Raw genomic sequence first — 22,981 nt, forward strand, 5'->3', positions numbered from 1 at the left:
TTGTGTAATCAAAGTTGATGTTACACTTCGTAGTCACATTTACATTCCACATCCTATACCCCATCACGTTCCACAATGAATTTCAGGACTCACTTCAGGACTCAGTCTTTTCACATACGTTTTCTCATTCAATGCTGTCCGGCACATTGAGTTTGGAGATCAGGAACCCAAAGCGGGCGCTTTGCTCTCTGAGCCCTTCCTTGTCAGGAGCAAAGTCTGCAAGTAAAGGAGGAATGTTTGCATTAAGGATGCATGTGTGTAAAACTGTGTTATTGTGGAAGAAAGTGTATATGTACACACACACACGTGCGCGTGCATACACGTTGCCATGTATGCATTTAGATACATACACACACATACGTGTGTGTTCGTGTGTGTGTGTACCACTCCAGGGTATTACACGCAGACATGATATGGATACAGATATGATAATGAAGGTATTTAGGAAGAGAGGTAGGCGGGTAGAGATGTAAGTAGAGACAGACATAGGTATACGTGATATAGATATGTGAACACTACACGTGTCAGTCTGTACTTAAGTAGATGTTCACATATATAGATGAAAGCCGTGGATATCACTGCAATCCGAGTGTGCTAAGAATCATTATGATTGAAATTTGGTGGTGGGGTTGCAGGATAATAATCTTTATTTTAATTTTTGTGTAGGAGTTGGTGATTTCAGCGTGTGGGAGTTCTCTGGAAACCCTGTCTACTTCTGCTGCTATGATTATTTTGCTGCAAATGATCCCACATCTATCCACGTCATTGTTTTTAGTCTAGAAGAACCCTATGAGATCCAGCTGAACCAAGTGATTTTCTGGCTCAGTTTCCTGAAGTCTCTTGTCGCAGTGGAAGAACCCATAGGTATGCTGAGCCTCCCCTGGGTGAGCGAGTGTCTCTGCTGCAGCCGCTGCCGCGCCTCGTCCTGGCCACGTGCAGATCCCACGGCTTGTGGCTGACAGCCGTGGCTCCTTCCTTTCTCCTTCCTGCTAAGAGACTTCCCCTCTGGAAAGCTTTTCTGGGCTCAGCCCTTCATGTGTTCTGCAGGGAGTTTTTGTTTCATGATCACATAAAACCCCGCCTCAAAGGCCGCATTCCGAGCAACTCCTTGAGAGACAGTTCTCACTTTCCTCCAATACTTTAGAGCCATGGCTGTAGTTCTTAGCTGCAAAGTGGAATTCTTCCCTATACAGCTCCTGCACCTTTCCTAAAATCAACAGAATGAGCTTTTCCCCATTCTGTAGTTCCATCAAGAACTGAGGAAGAGGGGCCGCATTGACTGAATGCATTATCTTAACTTCATTCCCAGGGGAGAGGAGAACAGGGCATAAACTACTTTTGTTCTTTGCTTGCTGCAAGAGAAGCAGCCTTCCGGGATGAATACAGTACTCAGCAGTGAATTTTTTTTTTTCCAGAAAAGCATGCAATGATAGAAGAGATTGAGCTTAATCCCCCTCAGGGGACTTCCATTTTTGCCTATTTCTTTCTCATTCTTTTTTTCTTTTAACACTCCCATAGGGAGAGGCTCTGTGAGCGTGTGAGTTGCAGGCAGTCTCTCTCTGAGCCTCTTTGTGGTGTTGCTGCATTCTGAGGGCTTCCTTCAGTCTCGTAAAGGGCGTCCCCCCAGCCAGAGGTTAAATGTTCCTGCACGTGCAGGCAGGGGCTAATCTGAGGAACACCTGAGAAGCTGCCTTTTCTGGGGTCAGTTCAGGTCCACTCCTGAGCAACCTCCCTTGACCCCAGGAATTAGGGTCATCCTATTGTTGGCTGGGCCTGGAGCCACCTCCTCAAGGTCACTGCACAGCAGGTATGGGGCCCTCAAGTCTGTGGGCAGTTTGCACATCCACCTGGAGAGACAGCAGGCCGACACACCCCCTCAGCTGTGCAGGAGAGTCGGCCAGGTAGGAGGGCCCACCTCCTGAAACAGTTCACTCTCTGCCCCCAGCCTTTGGTGGCAAGCTGAAGAACCCGCTCCAAGTTGTCCTGGTGGCCACCCATGCTGACATCATGAATGTTCCTCGTCCAGCTGGAGGCGAATTTGGATATGACAAAGACACGTCATTGATGAAAGAGATCAGGAACAGGTGAGGGGTGGCCTCTGGGTCTCCAGCCTGGGAAGCCTCCTACTGCAGGGGACTGAATCAGGGCTGTGGGAAAGACAACAGAAGTCTCGTGAACTGGAGAAAGGAACCAAAGGCCTCCCCTCCTTGGTTAACTTTTGTTATACTTTTCATTTTTATCAAAGCAGTGATAACAGAACAACAAGTCACACAGCAGTGAGGGGCATCTGCTGGGAAGCACAGTGCTGCCACCGCTGTCCTCGGCTCCCAGCACCGCCGCCCACAGGGACCTCCTCTTAGTCACTTAACTTTCAGTTCTTCTCCCGACTGCCACCATAACACTAATCAGTCCTTCTCAAAATACAAGTGGCAAGCCACTAGTGGGTCGTGAAGTTCACGTAAGACATCGGGAGCAGTGCTTTTAAAATGGGACAAGGTGGGATGGAATAGAACAGAGCAGAGTAGATGAGGGTACATTTCATGTCCAGAGTTATTTGTAAAACTCTTGTTCACTTATAAATATGGGTGTGCACAGAGTCACAGTATAAAATATGAATTTTTACTTAAAGTTTACCAAAAAGTTTGAAGCTTGGTCTGTATAATATTCTAGAAACGTGAATTTTGAATTATCAGCTTGAGACATTATCTGTTGTCTTCCTGATATGAGAGAGATTTGTCGGTGAGTGGTGTAACTCCCATTGTGCCACCTCGTCTCCTAGTCCCTGCACTTTCAGCAGCATCTCTTCTAACTTGTAAGGTGAGAGCATCAGGCCTCACCTTTCCTGCAGCAGGAGAAGCTGACACCTTTTCATGCTGTGTTCCTGCTGCTTTGTAAAACCCAAGGCTCCTGTCAGGATGACTTGGAGCACATGGCAATTTCCCAAGTCTCTGCACTCAGTGTGATGAGGCAGAGTCGCCCAAACTGCAGGGATGGAGGGTCCTTTGCAAGGTCACCAGAACCTTCCGTGCCTCCTACCAGCCTCTGAGGCCAGCAGGAGCCTGGCCCTGCCTGGAAAGACCTGGTGAGGTTGACCCACTGCTGAGGAGGCTGCCGCTCTTCCACAGGTTTGGGAATGATCTCCACATTTCAGATAAGCTGTTTGTTCTGGATGCTGGGGCTTCTGGGTCTAAGGACATAAAGGTACTTCGAAATCACCTGCAAGAAATACGGAGCCAGATCGTGTCGGTAAGCATACCCTGGGGAGGGCTTGGGCCTCTCGTTTGGTGTGGGTTTCAGGAAGTGCTTCATGGTAGGACCCAGGACGAGGTGGCTGCATGAAGATGGTTTTATCTTATTGCTCTGGGAGGAGGAAGAAAGGACAGAGAAAGAAGGAGATGCAGGAGACGAAGAGTGGTTATGGGCAAAGGTGGACCACTCAGATTGTCTGAGAGTCCTACAGCTGTAATTGTTTGTTTAAAAATATGACGACTTCTTACAAATTACAAAAGAACTTCAAATGCAACTTATAATGAAATATTTCTAAAATTCCCAAAAATAGAAAAAGTCACTAACAAAATTTATTGGAGGACATAAAATAATGTGGAGATATAATGAGCTGGCGTTCTTGGACGGTAGGATAAGACTCGAAAGTTTTATTTTCTCAAGTTACATAAATTGATACAATTCCAGTTAGCATCTGAAAGGGATTGGGTTTTTATGTTAAAATTTCAATGGAAGAATAAATAAAACATTTTAAGGTCTTTAGAATCAATACTATTAAATAAGAGGAACAGCTTCGAGAGTGTGGAAGTAAATCACAGTATCTACAGAAATTTAATAGAAAATAAAGATGTTATTTCAAGTGAATAGGAAAAGCGTTTATTTGAAATACGATGCTGGCACATCTGGCTGTTTGCCTGCACGTGAGTAAGGTTGTGCTTCTGTTCACTACATGGCCCCAAAATCAATGGATTAAAGCTTTTAAATGTAAAACTGAAACAGATATTTTGAAGGGAGATTTAGGAAAAGAACTTGAGCCTGAGGAAACCTTTGTAAACCAAGAGGATGAACCCTAGGACTTTTCAAAGAAAATATGCCTATTTGACAACATAAATTTTACATATTTTTTTTATTTTCAAAGACATTTCACAAAGTTAAAAGGCGAAATACACTGCAAAAAAATATCCTGAATGCATTTGACAGATACAGGGTTACTATTCATAATATTCAAAAAGCTCACCAAAATGGGTAAAAAAAGCACAAAATACCCATGGGAAAATGGTACAATGCTTGCAGGAATGTTCCCACTGCTGAAGCCTGAGTTATGTGTCCCGTCCTGTGCACCCCACCCCGTCCTCCTGCGTGGCTAGTGGTAGCCTGCAGCACTTGCACCAGGCTCCAGTTCCTGGTGTTCTTTTGGAATTCTTAGGAAACCCTCTGCTCTCTCACGAAAACCCAGCCCTTGTGCACCAGCTGTCCTTGCTTTCATATTGGGGTCCCACTATGACGTAGTCAGTAGATAAAGAGCAGTCTGGGGAGTCCTCAGAGGAATTTGGGCACAGAAACTAGTAGGCAGTGGGCCGGCCCGGTGGCGCACTGGATGGTGCGCCGCTTGGGAAGCGCGGCGGCGCTCCCGCCGAGGGTTCGGATCCCACATACAGACCGGTTCCCGCTCACTGGTTGAGCGAGGCGCGGGAGCAACACCGAGGGTTGCGATCCCGTTGCCGGACCCGGAAAAAGAAAAAAGACAAAAAAAAAAAAAAAAAAAAAAAAAAAAAAAAAAAAAAAAGAAACTAGTAGGCAGTGATCTGGGGACAGACAGCAGTCTGTGAAAGGCCAGCGCTTCCCCACCAGGTTTGCATTCAAGCCACATCCCTAGGCAGGAGGGAGTCCTTGAAGGTCCTTGAGTTAGGCTGCTTCAGAGCCCCTCCCCTCCCCAATTCCTGAGGCCAGGCAGGTGGAGCCTGCCAAATCAACTGCCTTTATCTAGGAATTTTGTCTTCTGGGAGGGAGGGGAATCTACTGACACAAAAGATAGGATTTGGGAGGGGAAAGCCTAATGGTGCAGTGCAATGTGTGGTTTGTATGGTTTCTAATTAGGGAGGTGTGTTGATGAGAGTCTGTAAGACAGAGTGATCTATGTAACCAAACTAAAAGGTTGCAACCCATTTCAAGCCATTTACCAAGAATTGGTCTAATTTGAAATAATATTTCAGCAACAGTGTTTCCCAATGAATACCTAACTTACGGGTAATATCCACTGTAGTATTGTTCATAAAGTGTCCATTGTTACTGAAACGGTTACTTACAGGTGAGGGGGGAGTGAGTGAGGTAGAGATTGCAAAGTGAGAGAGAGAGAGAGAGAGAGACGGAGGGCAGGTGAAACAGCAGGAGCCGAGCATCAGCTCACCGCGTGATTGCGTCCCCAATTCCAGAAACGTGCTTGTGAAGACTCGCCATCCATTTAACATAACCAATAGAATTAAAAGCCTCTACAAACTTTATATTTGATAAATAGACTCTGCTTAAGGGTAGCGATAAATAACTGCCCCAGTACGCAACGAAAGAGGCGCTAACTCATTCGTGGAATTACTTGCCACATGTGAGAATGAACGTGCCACGTGTGAGAGTGAACATGCCACAGGCGAGAGTGACCGGCACTGTCTGCCGGGCTCCTACTCCAAGCGTCCCCAGCGGCACGTTGGTCACCCTGTCCTGCCCTGCATGTTCTAGGTCTGCCCTCCGATGACTCACCTGTGTGAGAAAATCATCTCCACACTGCCATCCTGGAGGAAGCTCAACGGGCCCAACCAGCTGATGTCGCTGCAGCAGTTTGTGTGTGACGTGCAGGACCAGCTGAACCCCCTGGCCAGCGAGGAGGATGTCAGGCGCATGGCCCAGCAGCTGCACAGCACAGGCGAGGTGAGGGGAGCCCAGGCAGGGGCTGCGAGAGGCTCTAGGGACTCATTTCTGTCCCAAATCCCAGCTCCTGGAGGTGGTGTGAGCCTGGGGAGGCAGAGTGAAACTGCCCAGGTACCCGTAATACTTGTAGACACGCAGACTCGAGTGAGCCTCTGCCTTGCACTTCTCTGCCCTCGTCCCCTCACCTCGGCAGCTGTTACGTTTTGTTGTTATGTTGTGTTCTTGTTTTCCAGATTCTTTTAGTTAGGAGCACGATGCCTGCTGCCCTGGGTGAGCAGGTCTCTCCTCCTCACTGCCCCTTGGGTACCTGGTACTTACCTGCTGCACCTGGCAGCCTTCAGCATGGCTGCTCGGCATGGTGGGTGGAGTTGCCAGCTGCAGATAGACCGTTGGGTTCACAAACAGTTGAGGAAAGGCAGTAAGGTGTTCTTATAGTGACAATGTCTGGAGACACTAAGAAAAATTGTGCACAGACACCCAGAGTGACCACGATTCGAGGTACACATTAACCCCCGCCAGCAAGCGATGCCTGCCAGGAGTGACCAGAAATGTTAACCTGCTCTTGGTTGTGTCACATTCAGCACTGGGCTGCAGTTTGGAAACACTGTTCTAATTATATCGTATGACTATCCCCAGAAAAGGGACATACCCTTCACGTTACTCCATTGTGTGTAATCAGGAGACCAGGGCAAGCTAGACTGGGTCAGGAAGAGCAGTTCTGAATATTAAAAACTAGAAGCAGTTCTGGGAATATTCCAAACCAGAAGTTTGCCCTCTCCAGTCTTAGGTGCTACATCTGACACTGTGGCCAAGTTTGTGAGAATCACCTATTCCTGAAACTAAAATTCAATCCAGAAACCAGTGACCTCGAATACCAGAGCCTCAAGCAGTGATTTTGTCGGCCTTTACACTCCCATTTACATAACCAGTGAATCTGCTGACTCCTGCAGCAGTATTTTAAAGTGATTGAATCCAAGAAAGGGGACAGGTGATGGATCCAAGCAGCTTAGATGATAAGATACTGCTGGACATAAAAAAGAAAACGTTTTAACCATGATAATAAACTCACCCCTTTGGCATAGTATTTTTTTGCCATCTAATATTTGACCAGAACTTTCCAGATCATAGCATACAATCCACTTTATTTTATTTATTTATTTATTTATTTTGTCCTTTTGAGACCGGCCACACGGTGCTCAGCCAGTGAGCGCTGTGAGCGCACCAGTCATCCCTATATAGGATCCGAACTCGCGGCGGGAGCGCTGCTACGCTCCCAGCGCTGCACTCTCCCAAGTGCGCCATGGGCTCAGCCCCAATCCACTTTATTTATCACATCCCTCGTTGCCCTGGACACTTTTTTTTTTCCTTTTTGTCTTTTTTCGTGACCGGTAATGGGATCGCAACCCTCGGTGTCGCGCCCGTACCACGACCGGCAACAGGATCGCAACCCTCGATGTCGCGCCCGCACCGCGCTCAACCAGTGAGCGGACCGGTCTCTATATGGGATCCGAACCCTTGGCGGGAGCGCCGCACTCTACCGAGTGCGCCACCGGGCCGGCCCGCCCTGGACACTTTAATAAGAAGGATGGGAGAAGGAAAATTTAAATCCTGTGCCTCCCCACTCCCCCCGCTGGCTCCGGCCCCTCCTGCAGTACGTCCTGTTACTGCCTCCTAACTAAAGTTTTACCAGTTGTCCGTCTAATGTCTGTTTTCTGTCCAGGATCCCACACTGCATTTGGTTAGTTGTCTTGGTCTCTTTAGTGCCCTCCACTATGGGACAGTTTTTCAGTCTTTGTCTTTCATGACCCTGAGGAGTCAGCAGCATCTAGGACGACGTGGCAAATGGTGTTCCACCAAGTGCCACGTCAAGAACGAAGTAGAAACTGGCTCTGCCCTCCAGGAATTTTCCATCTAAGGCTAACTTTGAACAGAATCCTATGCAGTGGGCGTCTAAAGGATGAAGCCCGACAGGTGGAGTCTGAGCCCCCGTGGGAGGAAGCAGGCAGCTTGGATCGCCATTATTCATAGAACCAGCCAGAACAGGGAGGGAAGAGGTTCCATAACGGGAAAAGCTGCCTGGGTTTTGTCATATTTGTTTTCAACTTTGGCTGTGTTGGAGAAATTACCACGACTGATAGAGCTCATGTGCGCTCTGGTCCTTGTCTCTGCTCTCGCCCCTCTCTCCCCTGCTCCAGGGCCAGCTGTTATCTTGGTGGCGTATCTTTCCAGACCTTTTTTATGGGTGCATGTTAAAAATTCCCCTGATGGTGTAATAATACCACCTTCTGAACTTCGGAATTTTTTTTTTTGAAAAATATCAAGTCTTCAGAGAAGTTGCAAAAATAGTACCATGAACCCTCGCAGGCTGTGCACCTAAACCACCAGCTGTTCACATTTTGTGGCATTTGCTTCATTCTTCTCTCTTCCATTTCTCCATGTATTTATTGGACAGACATCATGAATTTCACCCCTAAATAATTTAGCCCGTATCTCCTAAGGAGAAAGACATTCTCCCACATACCCAATATAATTGATGATCACATGTCAGAACCAGCAGTGATATAGCACTATGTCCTATATATAGAATATGTGGTCCCATACACGGGCTTGCCACTTGTCCCAATAATTCCTTTTTTCTTTTTCCTTTTATTTATTTATTTATTTATTTAATCTATTTCTTTTATTTATTTATTTTTCTTTTATTTATTAAAACAAGTCAATACATTTAAAAAGACTAAGATCATAAAAAAAATATGTTCTCTGACCACAGCAACAGAAGGAAATTTAGAAAATTCACAAATGTGTGGAAATTAAACAACACTCTCCTAAATAAGCAATAGGTAAAAAGAAAAATCACAGGGAAATTAGAGAGGACTTTGAGGTAAAAATCAAAGCACAGCATATCAACATTTATAAGATGCAGGGCTCATGCAGTGCTTGGAAAAAGAAAAATCACAGGGAAATTAGAGAGGACTTTGAGGTAAAAATCAAAGCACAGCATATCAACATTTATAAGATGCAGGGCTCATGCAGTGCTTGGAGGAAAATTTTTACTTGTAAACACCTATTTAATAACAAATATAAATAAAAATCTCCAATCAGTAATGTGAACTTCTACCTTAAGAAATAGAAAAAGAAGAGCAAACTAAACCAAAAGCAAATATAAGTAGAAAACAACAAAGATTACAACAGAAATATATGAAATAGGGAGTTAAGAAACAATAGGGAAAAGCAGCAAAATCAAAAGGTGGTTCCTGGGCCGGCCCGGTGGTGCACTGCTACAGTGCGCCGTTTGGGAGCGCAGCGGCGCTCCCGCCGAGGGTTCGGATCCCACATACAGACCGGTTCCCGCTCACTGGCTGAGCGAGGTGTGGGCGCAGCGCCGAGGGTTGCGATCCCGTTGCCAGTCCCGGTCCGGTACGGGCGCAACACTGAGGGTTGCAATCTGTTGCTGGACACGAAAAAAGACAAAAAAAAAAAAAAGTGGTTCCTTAAAAAGATTCACAAAATTTGCAAACCTTTATCTAGATCTACCAAGAAAAAGGAGAGAAGACTGAAATTACTAAAGTCAGAAATAAAGCAGGGGCGTTATGATGTTTTCATTATGTTCCTTGTGATGTTGAGACTTCGTTTCTTTCTCTTTCTCATTGCATTTTTGCTCTACCGCTGGGTTTTGTTCTTTCTTGTGTTTTCATGGTAGTGACTGTCGATTTTCAGATTCCAGGTGCAGGACTTCCTTGAGGATTTCTTGTAGGGCTGGTCGTGTGGTGGTGAACTCCCGCGGTTTCTGCTTGGACAATACACTATTTTCCCCTCATTTCTGAAGGATAGCCTTGCTGGTTACAGTATTCTTGGCTGGCAGTTTTTTTCTTTGAGTATTTTGAATTTATCATCCCATTTTCTCTGGCCTGTGGAGTTTCTGTTGAGAAGTCTGCTGTTAGTCTGATAGAGGCTCCCTTAGAGGTGACTTGGTACTTTTCTCTTGCTTCCTTTAAGATGCTCTGTCTTTGAGTTTGCCTGTTTGACTGTAATGTGTCTTGGAGAGGATCTTTTTGGATTGAATCTGTTTGGGAATCTTGGAGCCTCCTGGATCTGAAGGTCCGTGTCTCTCCTTATAACCTGGGAAGTTTTCCATGATTATTTTGTTGAATAGGTTTTCCATACCTTTTCCTTTCTCCTTCCCTTCTGGAACACCCATGATTCAAATGCTTGTGCTAGCTCTCTTAGATTTTCTTCATTTTTTGAAATTATTTTTTCCTTTTTTTGGTCCGCTTGTGTTATTTCTAAAAAGACTGTCTTCAAGATCAGAAATTCTTTCTTCTGCTTGTTCTAACCTGCTGCCTAAGCTCTCAGATGTGTTTTTTTATGTTGGTGAGTGAATCTTTCAGTTTCATGAGTTCTGCTACATTCTTTTATAAGGTATTAATCTCTTTGTAAATTTCTTCCTTCATATCCTGGATTTTTTTTTCTTGTTTCATTATATTGTCTGAGTCTTCTTGTATCTCAGTGAGTTTCCTTAACATTGTTGCTCAGATTTTCTTTTTACTCATTTCAAGGGTTTCCTGCTCTGTAGGATCTGGTATTTGAGAATTACTGTCATTTTTGGTGGTTTCATGTTTTCTCGGATTGTCATATTTCTGGTATCTCTGCATTGACGTCTGGTTGTCTGGTAGAGCAGTTGCTTCTTCTGTTAGTCTGGAGTTGTCTTTGAGGAGAGAGACGTCCTCTTTTTTCTCCAGTCTCCACTGGTGACTCTCCTTGTGTCGGTGCAGTCAAGTGTCTGGTGGGCCTCCTGCACAGGGGCTGTGGCTACTGCTGTGGCATCGAGCCACTTTTGCAGCAGCTGTGGCTGTGGTGGTGGGTTTGCTGGGCCACCTGCATGGTAATGATGTTTTTGGCATCCTCCTTGCTTGCTTCCCAGCAGGGGATGCTGCCCTCTGCTCCTGCCTAGGACCTCGGGCGTGCTCTGCTTCTTGCCTGCTTCCAGGCGGAGGGGTATTCCCTTGGCTCCTCCTAACAATTTCTTGCATAGCTGTTTTTATTTATGTATTCACTTTGGGATTCGGAATCCAGTCCAAAGTCGCTCATTGCATTAGTTGCCATCACTCTTTTTTTTTTTTTTTTTTATCTTTCATTATGTTGACCTTTTTGAAGAGTCAAAAGTAGTTTTTCAGAATCTCTCTTCTGACATTCCCAAGCCGTTTTTTGGGCTCAGTGTTGCTTTTTTGAGATCCATCCAAGTGAATGGCCTGGATCATTCTTAGAACCCTCGCACAGAGTTTGTATCACTGGGATCAGGCCGTTTTGTGCTCTGAGGGGCTGGTGCCCTGGCCAGGGCTCTGTCTCTCCACGTGACCTTCCCTTGTCCCCTCTGGCAGATCAACATCATGCAGAGCGAAACGGTGCAGGACGTGCTGCTCCTGGACCCCCGCTGGCTTTGCACCAATGTCCTGGGGAAGCTGCTCTCCGTGGAGACTCCCCGGGCCCTGCACCATTACCGGGGCCGCTACACCGTGGAGGACATCCAGCGCCTGGTGCCTGACAGCGATGTGGAGGAGCTGCTGCAGATCCTGGATGCCATGGACATCTGTGCCCGGGACCTGAGCAGTGGCACCATGGTGGACGTCCCTGCCCTGATCAAGACCGACAACCTGCACCGCTCCTGGACCGATGAGGAGGATGAGGTGATGGTGTACGGTGGTGTGCGCATCGTCCCTGTCGAGCATCTCACCCCCTTCCCGTGTGGCATCTTCCACAAGGTGCAGGTGAACCTGTGCCGGTGGATCCACCAGCAGAGTGCCGAGGGGGATGCAGACATCCGCCTGTGGGTGAATGGTTGCAAGATTGCCAATCGTGGGGCTGAGCTGCTGGTGCTCCTGGTCAACCATGGCCAGGGCATCGAGGTCCAGGTCCGGGGTCTGGAGACAGAGAAGATCAAGTGCTGCCTGCTGCTGGACTCGGTGTGCAGTACCATCGAGAATGTCATGGCCACCACGCTGCCTGGGCTTCTGACGGTGAAGCATTACCTGAGCCCCCAGCAGCTGCGGGAGCACCATGAGCCAGTCATGATCTACCAGCCACGGGATTTCTTCCGGGCTCAGACCCTGAAGGAAAGCTCACTAACAAACACCATGGGGGGGTACAAGGAGAGCTTCAGTAGCATCACGTGCTTCGGGTGTCATGACGTCTACTCGCAGGCCAGCCTCGGCATGGACATCCACGCATCAGATCTAAACCTCCTGACCCGGAGGAAACTGAGTCGCCTGCTGGACCCACCCGACCCCATGGGGAAGGACTGGTGCCTTCTCGCCATGAACTTGGGCCTCCCCGACCTTGTGGCAAAGTACAACACCAATAACGGGGCTCCCACGGATTTCCTCCCCAGCCCCATCCACGCCCTGCTGCGGGAATGGACCTCCTGCCCTGAGAGCACAGTTGGCCTCCTCATGACCAAACTGAGGGAGCTGGGTCGCCGGGATGCGGCGGACTTTTTACTGAAGGCATCCTCTGTGTTCAAAATCAACCTCGATGGCAACGGCCAGGAGGCGTATGCCTCCAGCTGCAACAGTGGCACGTCTTATAATTCCATTAGCTCCGTGGTGTCCCGGTGAGGGCGAGGGAAGCCTCTGGCTTGGGCAGGGTCTCTTGGGATTGCAGAAGCAAGGGGGCCACAGCCCATCTTTCCCATTGGAGACCCCAGCATTCCTCCGTCCGCCCACATCCGAAAGGACGTCCCCCTCCCCTGCTGCACCTGCCTCTCTGCCACTACCTCCCTCCCTCCCGCACAGTCCGCCGTCGGTGGATGGTCTTTCCAGTGTAAGAGCAGACCACATCCTCTGCTTGGGCCATTTAAAAAGCTAGTGTCCCTCTTCTCAGTGTTCTGGACTCCATCTCTTGTCCTCCAGTAACTTGCTTCTTACTGATGATTTTACTGGAATTGCTCACTTTTCAATGAAGATTTTTTTAATCACTCTATTGATTATCCTTTCAAGAAAGAAGTGCACATTTGTCCAAAATGTGTATTTCTTATACTCTTTGTTTGTTACACCATCTCCTCAGCTTATCTCTTTTATATTTGTAGGGAAATCTCCTATGTGTGGAATCCCACTACATGATTTGTAAACAGACAATATGTGAGTGCCTTTTGCAGAAGAGGGTATGTTCGAAATCATCTCAGTCAGCCAGGAGCTGTCATCAAGGAAATGCTACCTCTCTGTCCCTTGCTGTATGCTGACCATCGCCAGAGGTGCTTCACCCTGAGTGTTTTTTGTTTTTTGTTTTTTTTTTCTTTTTTGTCCAGCAGCAGTTTCTGTGTTTTCTTTGGCAAGGAGAGGGGAGAAAGGGATCCTCCTTCAGGGTGATTTCATGGCCAGTGTTGTTGCTGTAAAAAGACAATTTTCAGTTTGCTTTTGTCGAACCATCAATGTGAAACCTACAAACTGTCGCACTTCATCATTTCCTCTCATCTCAGGTAGAAAGTTGACACAGTTGTAGGGTGACGGAGACCTGTGTAAGAATTCAGAGGACCCCCAACTCATAATTTGTGTCAGTCCATTGTCATTTGTGCATAGCAGATGGTTTCCACATTTAGATCCTGGTTTGATAACTTCCTGTACTTGAAGTCTGAAAGACAGAACAAAAAGGAAGCAAGTTTTCTTGCCATGATTTTAAATCGTGATAGAGTTTTCAATTGATATGAGGGAACATGTCCTAATTCTTCTGTCCTGAGAAGCATGTTTGTTAATGTTATATCATATGTATATATCTATATGCACTATGTACATACATATATATTAATACTGGTATTTTTACTTAATCTTAAAGATGTCATTAAAAAGTTAAGTTTTCTTTTTCATTTCCTTCCTTTTTTATAAATAAACTGTTGCTTGTCGAATTAATGTTGTTGGTCTTTAATTCAGAAGCAGTTCTTTTCCTGTTGGGTTTTCACTGGCATCAGTGCACATGGGGGAATCAGAAATCTAGGAAGTCATTATACCTACAGTCCCAAGGGTGGGAAAACAACCCAGTTATTTAGGTGCTTTATTATTACTAAAATTGGGAATGGTGTGGGAAAGTAAAAAATGCCCAGATGATTTTCACATTTGTTCTCATTTTAAAGAAAAAGTCCTGTTCCATTTTCCTTGGGTGAACTGAAACACCAAATGGGATCTTTTAGTCCTGGCATGGGAAGCAGAGGAAGCTTTGCTGTTTCTATGCAGAAGGGAAGGTGATGGTACCAGGAACAGGAAAACCTACGGCAAAAGACGCCTCTCTACCTGCCCTTTAATATAAAGTACACTCGCCCCAGCCATCAGTAGAAACTCTAGGTGTGACCTGCATGGGACCACACGTGACGAGCTATAGAGACAAAACCTACATTTAGTAAAATCTCAAGTGTACTTAATAAAATGGGCAAAGAAAAAAAGACTGGAAGGTAGTAACCCTGGTTTTCCCTGTGGTGGTAGGAATACAGTTTATTTTTGTTATGCCCAAATTGTCCACAACAAGCATGATTTACTTTTATAATGAGAAAAGAAATGTCAATGAATAAAACCAAAAACCGCACATAGGTGGATACACCTAGAAAGGATGGCACTGAAATCGGAATCATGGTTGTCTTAAAGAGTGGATCCTCCTTTTCTTGTCTCAAGCTCTTCCTGAGCGTTGGCCTCATTGCCTCCTACTAAAGAGAGTGCTTGCTGTCATAGGGCATATTGGCAGGCAGCTAAAGCCAGAGGAAGGGGTTTGCCTCTTGCAGCATCTTTGTGTAGACTCCCAGAGGAAGCCTCTGATTGAACGAGCTTGGGTCACATGGCTATCCCTGTGCTGATCACAATGGTGGGGAAGAGAGTTACTGGCAGTGGCCTGGGTTGATGTTGGGGAGGAGCCGTTTTCCCCAAGAAGGGGGCTCAGGAAGATGCTGGGCAGACTAATGCAAAGCACTGCAAGAGTGTGTATACGTTTGTTTTCTGCAAGTCTCAGGAAAGGTTCCTGTTCATGTGGTTATGAGGCCCCAGGGCTCTGGAAAATATTGAAGCTATACTCAGGAATCATTACAACCCAAATGTCAGGAGCTTAAGGATCGCTGAGCTCAGTTCTCATCCTGGGAATTGCTGTGGGGGCAACTCGGGGCAGTTTGGGGTCTTCTGTACCGTGAACTCTGGTCAGGCTGAAGCTGTCTAGCAGAGCCCCACCGTGTGTAGCAGGCTCTGCCTCCCCTACTATATCCTGATGGTGTGGCCCCGGTGACGGCACTCCAAAGTGAAGGGCCCGCAGGGCTGCTCCTGCTTAAACAGCTGCTACATGCCAGCAAGGCTGTAAAACCTAGAGGGCCGTCGAGAGCTGGGCTTGGGCAGAGAAGGCTTGAGTTTACGAGTAAAAGGATCCCCATACTGGCCAGCCGCCAAAAAAAGAAAAAAATACCCCACTAAATTAAAAAAGTAAATGGATGTTTTCAGTTTTACAAGATGAAAAAAGTTCTGGAGAGGGGTGGTGGTGATGGTTGCACAACAGTGTGAATATATTTAATTGCACTGATCTGTGCAGTTAAAAACAGTTCGATTATTGTTATGTACATTTTGCCACTTTTTTTTAGGTAAAAAGATAGTAAAAATATTCAGATAACAATAAAGCTTGCAGATTAATGTACAAGATTACTCATTGTGTTTAGAGCAGCCCAGCAAAGCAGAGCCCCCCAAAAGGGGGGATAGAAAAAGTGGTAGATTGCTTTATGAAATAATTTGATATTTGTTATTTAAAAAAAATAAAACGGAAGTGATCATCGTGGGAAAAGATGTGAAAGTTTTGTCTGGCTTCTTTTCTCTTTTAGCTTGCAGTTACTTATTTTCCTGGGATGGCACTGTAGCTTTTGCAGGACTGTGGATTCCTGAGGACTCAGTCAGGCCACGCTGTTGATGAGGAATGGTGCGATCCTACCCGTCAATCCCAAACGTTTTGGCATCTGTAGGGTGCCAACCCCAAGCAAGCAACAGGGACACCACGCCGATTGAGGGCTCACTAAGGCCGGCCACGGGTCTCAACCCCACAGCTGCCTGAGGAATTTTGCTCTGAGAGGCTATTTGCAGAGACTGTAGCTGTGCTTCTGGTGGGAACCAGAGGGTGAGTGAGATCAGACTTTATCACTGCAACCAAAAATTATACGCTGCACTCCAAGAGCTTTCTATGTCCAAACCTCCGAGTCCCAGAACTCAGCAGCTTCCAGGTGTGGGCCCAGGTCAGAGATGTGCTCATCTATCCCTGGGATCACTCTGGCCGTGGAGGGAGGGCCAGTGAGGCACCCCTGGAAGGGGGATTTAAGAGACAGTTAGCTCCATTCGGCTTCACTGGGAAGAAAGAACCCCTGGGAAATGCCCCAGGATAGGCAGCTGCTAATCTCTTCCCAGACCACTGGGCCTCAGGTGGTTGCCGGCTCATGACTCTGCTCAGTTCTCAGTCAAGAGGAGAGAAGACTATGTGGGTGCGGGGAGGAAGGGCAGGAAAGGAACCCGACAGATGCCTACAGCCGAGGTCCACTGGGTCCTGAGCTGTCCACAGCGTGTCACTCTCTGGGGCTGATGGTGGGTGACGGTGGCCTCGCCAGGTGCCCAGCTGTGACTGCAGCCTGCAGGGCTCCTCATCAGGGGCACAGAGAAGGGACTCCAGGGGCTCTTGGTGGACCACACCATATTTTCCCATTGAAATCACAGAATGTCACAACTAAAAGAGACCTTAGAGATGGTTTGCTTCAACCACACTCTTTGGGGGCTGGAAGCAAAAAGATGAAAAGATTTAGACAAAATTGCACAGTTCACTTATTAACTATTCAGAGTAAGTGTTAGGCGACCTGACCACAGTGGAGGGCCTTTATACTGCTGTGTTAAGTACCGGTATTAAATGTGGCGTGCATGTATGTGTGTGTGCCCGTGTGCGAATGTGTCACGAGTGCATGTGTGTATACTTGTATATTGCGTGTGTGCATGTGTATATGTGTGTGTTGTGCATGTGTGCAAGTTTGTGTGTATGCATGTGCATATATTTGTGGGGTGTGGGGTGTGGGGGTGGGGGGAATGAGGGAATTCTCTGGCCAAGAAAACTTGTTTTTCTGGCCGAGAGGCTTGATCCTGCTGATTCAGCTGTGAGTGTGTGTTTTCCGCAATCGGGGTGACTAATGGGAGCATCACAACTGTCTTCCGCCGTGCCCCGCCCCTCGTGCATCCTCAGGCCTCAGACTCTGAGGCTCCAGCCCCAGTGGCAGCCCCCGGGGCTTCTGCGAGCCTCAGGTTGCGTCACAGCTGGTGTCAGAATCATTCTGTGTCCGGGAATGGAAGGCCAGTGACCCCGAGCCAGGCCAGGGCTGCTTCCTCCCAATCATGTGATTCCGTGACCCATATTCACATGAAGGAGAGACCAGGCGGTGACGGCTGCGGGTCCATGCTGTGGCCACTGCACCGGAGGACAGCGTCCCCAGGCCTTCTGGTGTGGCCCTCCCTGCGTTGTGGGCTGTGCCCCCGGGTCCTCAGGCCATTCAAGGCATGAAAGCTTTTATTTCTTCCAGCCGTATTTTACACACGTTTTAATGCAGCTGAAATCATCCAAAGAGTACGATTTTATACTCTGCTTTTCTTTTTTAAACTAACATTATGACATAGCTATTTTTTTAATGTTATTAGAGGCTTTTCAGAAACATCAGTTTTAATGGCTACATAATACTGTGATAATGTCATATCCCACCTACTGTGAAACTCGGGCTTTTTTTTCTATTTTAAATAAAGCTTGTACCTCTTTATGCACATTTTTTTTTTTTTTTTTTTTTTTTTTTTTTTGTATTTTGGACTGGACATGAAGTATGTGTTGTTTGGCTTTTGGCACATGATGATTAAAATCTGAGGAGGAAAAGCAGTTCCTGCTGAGCAAGAAATCGCATTTGTGCTGCTCTGTTTGGTTTTCTTTGTTTCCCAGAAAAACATTATTTTATCAATTAACTATTGACACTCCTTACAATACTTTTTTACTTATTTTTTTGCTACATATAACAGCTTTTATAATATTACTTGTTGAGCAAAAATGGACAGAAAATTTGTTCTTTCCACTATCATCAGAGACTAAAATGATTAGTTAATAATTATAGTTATTGCTATTTTAGAAAACTTCCAGCTTCTAAACCCATTATTAGTAATGTCATAAATGTTTATGATTGTTGTCAAATCTAGGGAACCTCTTTCGAGTTTTGTTTTTGTGTCTTTTTCATATATAAGATGGAGGACTTTCTGAGATTTCAAGTTCTCTAGTGACTTATTTTAGATGCTCCTTGAATTGTCAGCACTCATGTCCGATTTGTCACCAGTGTCCTTCTCGGTCTGGCTTTGTGTCCCGCACCCCTGTGCAGGCTTTGTTCACTGGGAAGCCAGCCTTACTGTGCCCCGTGTGCCTCCCAGCGTCTGGCCCAGGGTACCAAGGACTGCAGCCTGCAGAGTCTGCTGCCCACCTCCGTGGTTGCACACTCCTTGCTGGAGGACCTTGAGTGAAAACAAACCCCTGCCCCTCCCTGTCTTGGGGATGACTCCTCTGCTCCCGGCAACTCCACTAGGCCATGGATGCTTTATTCCTTGATGACACTGACCTCTAGACTCACACAGTGGTTTTCAGATCAGGTCCCGCAATTTAGAAAACCTTTTTCTCTCTCTTTAGAGCTTGGTTTTCGGAATCATTGTGGACGTAGAAATTCTCTTCGGGAAATCTAGTATCTAACATTGATTCTTTTCTCCATTACATTCCTGTTATCAAAGTCCTGATCATCTATGAGACAGTATCCCTGGCTGTGGAGGGGAAATATTCCTGTGAAGAATGTTCACAGGTATCACTCCCCTTGCATTCCACCCACCTGGGGTCTGCAGGCCTGGTCGGGGTGGGCTGGGGCAGGATCCAGAGGTCTTATCTCCCTGCCACGCCCACCTGCCCCAGGCCCTGCTCTGGAAGAAGGAACCCCGATGTGAGGAGCTGTTCTGCTGGGAGAAGCGGGTGGGTGGCGGCTCCTGCAGGGAGGAGATAGGACTCCCCCCAAAGTGGGTGGAGAGTCACAGTACAGAAGTGCTTTTGAGAAAGGTTCTGCCGGGGCAGAGGGGGAGGAACTGTGCGAGGGGAAATGGCTTAGCGGCTGGAAGGGGGTGGTCTCTGGGAACTGCTCCTGGACCAGCATAAACCTGGCCCTGTGTCGTCCTGCAGCTCTCCGCGCCTGCCGAGCAGCGTCCCCACCAGGGCCGGGACACCCCTGCGGCCTGCGCGCTGCTGTCTGGGCCAGAGCGCCCGAGAGCGAGTCCAGGCCTCCTCCTCCTGGTGGTGTGACCTTGGGCAAGGTCCTTAACCTCTCTAGGCCTCAGTTAGCTCGTCTGCAAAATGGCGATGGGGGTTATCACGATCATCAGGTGCCGTGATCCAAACAGAGTTTGTGCAGCTCTCGGCATAAGAGAGCAACAAGGTCCCAGTCGACTGCTGGTTTCAGGAGGTCAGGAGGAAGTATAGTGGGATTTGCGGAGAGCTTTTAATTTATTATTATTGTTATTATTGTTTGTTGTGGTGGTTATTAAGAAGTAGCAGAAGAAACTGCTGGAAGGACCACAGCCAAGGTCCCTCTGAGAGTCCTTGAAAGCAGCCACCACCAGGTCACTCACTGGAAGCTGCAGTGGGAGGAAACCAGGCCGGGTCCACGTGCTCCCGTGGGTCACGTCGGTCGCGGCCTGTTAAACATCAACTCTGTTTTTACAACAAACCAATGCCCTTTTCATCTGATTATGAAAAGGTCATGATCTAGAGACTGAAACTTTAAGGCAAATGCTCACTCACGTTCCCTCCCAGTCCAGCTTGCAGAACAAACACAACAGATGTTGAGCCCACTAGAATCAAGAAGCCGTTTTTGACTTGACTTGCTTTTTTTTTTTCTGAGAATATGCAAGAGAAGAAAGGGAAATGCAAAAAACTCCCAGATGGATCACTGGCCCACAAAATTGCGTTTTATTCAGAGCTGCTGCCTGCTGTGAACTTCTTTCAGTGCATCATATGTATTTGGGGGGTTGAGCAACCAAGGGGAACCAGGGGAGAAAGCAGTGATGCTGGAAGCTGCTTTGGCGTAGAAACGCCAGGGCACAGGAGTTCTTTAACCCTACATGAACCGTGGGACAGAGCCCACCAGAGGCAACGTGATGAAACAGCTCCAGGTCACCATGTATGGACTTGTGTCCCTAATCTGTCCATCTTTGCTCCATCCTAGGATCTCAGCTGCCTGGCCCTCCCCAGTTATCAAGGGCTTGTCTCAATAACAACCTATTGATAAAAACCTATCTGGATGGATAAAAACCCTATTATGTTCTGTGTTTTCTGACAATTCTATGTAAAATTTTCAGTAATGTTTCATAAGTTAAGACCCAACAAGGGTGTTTCAATGATATATGCACACTCTAATGTTTCAAAATATTTTTTAAAATAATAGTATCTATGTGTTGGGGAGTGTATGCTAAGCACTATGCAAGCATAATATTCCCTTTAATCCTTACAAGGCCTACGAAAGTAGGCATTTTTAATTCCCCTGCTAGAGGTGAGAAAATAGACTCTATGAGTATAAGTATCTTGCCCAAGGCTACATGGCTCTTAAGTAGCAGAATCAAGATTTGAACCCAGAACTATTTAATTCCAAAATCTGCAGCCTTTATTGCTATCTATTTGTTACTTGGTTATTGTCTGTCTTTGTCAACCACTGTGCTCACCCCTCACCTGGCAAACAGTAGGTCCTAAATAAATATTAGTTAAATGAATGAATGCTTTCTCCCCTCAAGCCCTAAGGATTGGAGGCCTAGTGGTGGAATGGCAGGTCACAGTTTTGTTTCATACTTTGGTGAAATATCAGGGCCAGAGGCCTTGTGGCCCCAGGAGTCCAGCCCGCTCTGCAGCTCTCTGGGACAGAAGCAGGAACCCCTCGTTGTGTTGCAGAAATGCTTCACGTCCAAAGTTTTGTAAGATTTTTCTTTCTTTTTCTTTAGCATCCAGCATGCCAAGTCAATCAACCAAGTTGTTACAAAGCTGAGAATTTTGAATTAATTAGAAATCATGAACAAAATGTTTTTCATATGTAAGAAAATGAAATCTAGTCTCAAATGGGAAACTTGTTCCCTTAAATATCAAAATCTCTAAGGAGTACTGCTGGCATTGTTTCTCCTATCAGAAAATCAAGCTTATTGCTACAGGTGTCTGAGTTTCATCGATTTAAGATGATTTCTGAGTCTGCGGCAGCCTTGGCACTGCCTTTATCCCACGGTTACCGACTGGCCAGGCTCGGCTGCCCTCTCGCATTCAACAAATGACCTGAAAATCCAAAAGTCGGTGCAAGGATTGGAAGGTTTATTCAGATTACCGGTACTCAACTAAATGTCTAACGAAGCAAACAAAGAGAAAAGAGGAACAGTGGGGTCCAGTTTATCCCAGTCCCAATCGGAGGGGCCAACCTATTCCATTAACAGTAATTGATAAAGCAGATCTCCCCACTGTTGTCGGCATAAAGAAGAAAAGTATCAAGTAGATTTAAATCAGAGAAAAAAGGCATAGCCGGGAGCCCTCCAGGGTGCACCTGCATAGCAGTCGATAAGATCCAACCAAACAGCAGAAGAGGGCTCAGAAAATCAGAGAAAGGCAAAGAGAATAAAGCATTGCCTTCTCAGAATTTAGGCCAGGGACTCCGGGAGAGATCTACCAGTAGCAGAGACCTGGGAGCAGTTCCAGTGGCCACTTGCCTCTTGCAGCTGGAGTCTTCTCTGGTGTCCAAAGCTTTCCAGTTTTTGCCAGTGATTAAATTAGGCTCTCAGATTCCAAAGTCATAGAAATAAACAATGTGTCCAACAGTAAAGCAGCAACGCTTAATTAAAAGAGGAAGTAGACTTATGTATAAGGGGTAGCGACAGTAAAGCTAGCCCCCCCCTCCCCCCCCAGGAGAGCTGTTCAGTCTTTTATAGGGAAAGGAGTTAAGGGGTGGCAGGCCAGCGTCACTGGAGCTGGTCCGTTCTGTTCTTCCTGATTGCGTCATCGGCGCACGCTCAGTAGGTCCAAGATGGCAGTGGTGTTCATCGTTGTCACCCCAGGAGAGTCATTGCAGCAGTCACCTTGATGCTTTGTGCACAGGTGGGAATTCCTAAAGGGGTCTTAAGGCTAATCTGTAACTTTTATTATTATGGTAAAACAAGCCTTGCAGAGGGGTTTTGCAATTCAGTAAATATCTGTTTTCCTCCCTTATCTCAGTCTATTTCCTCAGGGCAGCCCATGGGGTAATCATTTGCCCTGAGGGGTCTCATGACTGAGGAGTGGAAAAGTAACAAAGTGTCCTCTGCACGGAAAATGGAGTCAGCTTGGTTCACAGGCCCAGCCTTACTGTTTCACCACCTCTTCTGCCAGGTTCAGGCACTTCCCTTCAGGTTAGGAAGGCTGTCTGCACAGTGTCCTTCCCACCTGCACCGCTCTTTCCTCTCGCCACCTCTTGCGTGTGCCCCTCTGTCCATCCAGCACGTTTTCCCCAGGACACTTCTGTCACACCGACTTCAGGTCTCCATCTCTGCCTCTTCTCTTTCTCTTGAACACATTCCCTCATGTTTTCTTGAACCTGTGAACTGCTTTTAACACTAGATACTAAGCTGCTTCTCAGATTCACCCAGTGCTGTAAACAGTTCCTGCAGTCAGGATTCCAGGGAGTCAGCTGGTCCCCATCCCCCAGCAGCACTTTGCTGTGTAAGGCCTTTCCTATGGAACATCAAGGTCACTTCAGGCCTTTGAAAAAACATTCAGGAAGGGAGTGACTAAGTCTGAATTTCTGAAGATGTTTTTAGTAGAAAAGAATTTATGTAAAGCATGGATTATTGATGAGTTTCTGGAAAGGTTTATAAATGTGTCTTTTAGCTACTCAGAACTGGGCCTCTGAATCACTGGGAGCATAAATGATAGCGGTCAGGTGAGGACTGGAGGATGCAGATGGCAGTGGGAAGGCCCTGCAGTCCCCTGCACCTGCTTGTCTCAGAGGGCTGCGAAG

The 22,981-nt window shown here is 46.8% G+C and overlaps 1 protein-coding gene across 1 annotated transcript in view; it reads left to right on the forward strand.

Moving 5' to 3' along the window:
- Positions 1-13,820, forward strand: part of DAPK1 (death-associated protein kinase 1) — a 177,290-nt gene extending 163,470 nt beyond the window's left edge. Inside the window, exons 21-25 of the mRNA XM_008588607.1 lie at positions 667-864; positions 1,946-2,084; positions 3,126-3,246; positions 5,734-5,922; positions 11,301-13,820. Of these exons, the coding sequence (XP_008586829.1) occupies positions 667-864; positions 1,946-2,084; positions 3,126-3,246; positions 5,734-5,922; positions 11,301-12,533 (1,880 nt within the window). The 3' untranslated portion in view covers positions 12,534-13,820. The remainder of the gene's footprint in view (positions 1-666; positions 865-1,945; positions 2,085-3,125; positions 3,247-5,733; positions 5,923-11,300) is intronic.
- The last annotated feature ends 9,161 nt before the right edge of the window (positions 13,821-22,981 follow it).

Source organism: Galeopterus variegatus, unplaced genomic scaffold, assembly GCF_000696425.1.
Source record: "Galeopterus variegatus unplaced genomic scaffold, G_variegatus-3.0.2 Scaffold130, whole genome shotgun sequence".
NCBI lineage: Eukaryota > Metazoa > Chordata > Mammalia > Dermoptera > Cynocephalidae > Galeopterus > Galeopterus variegatus.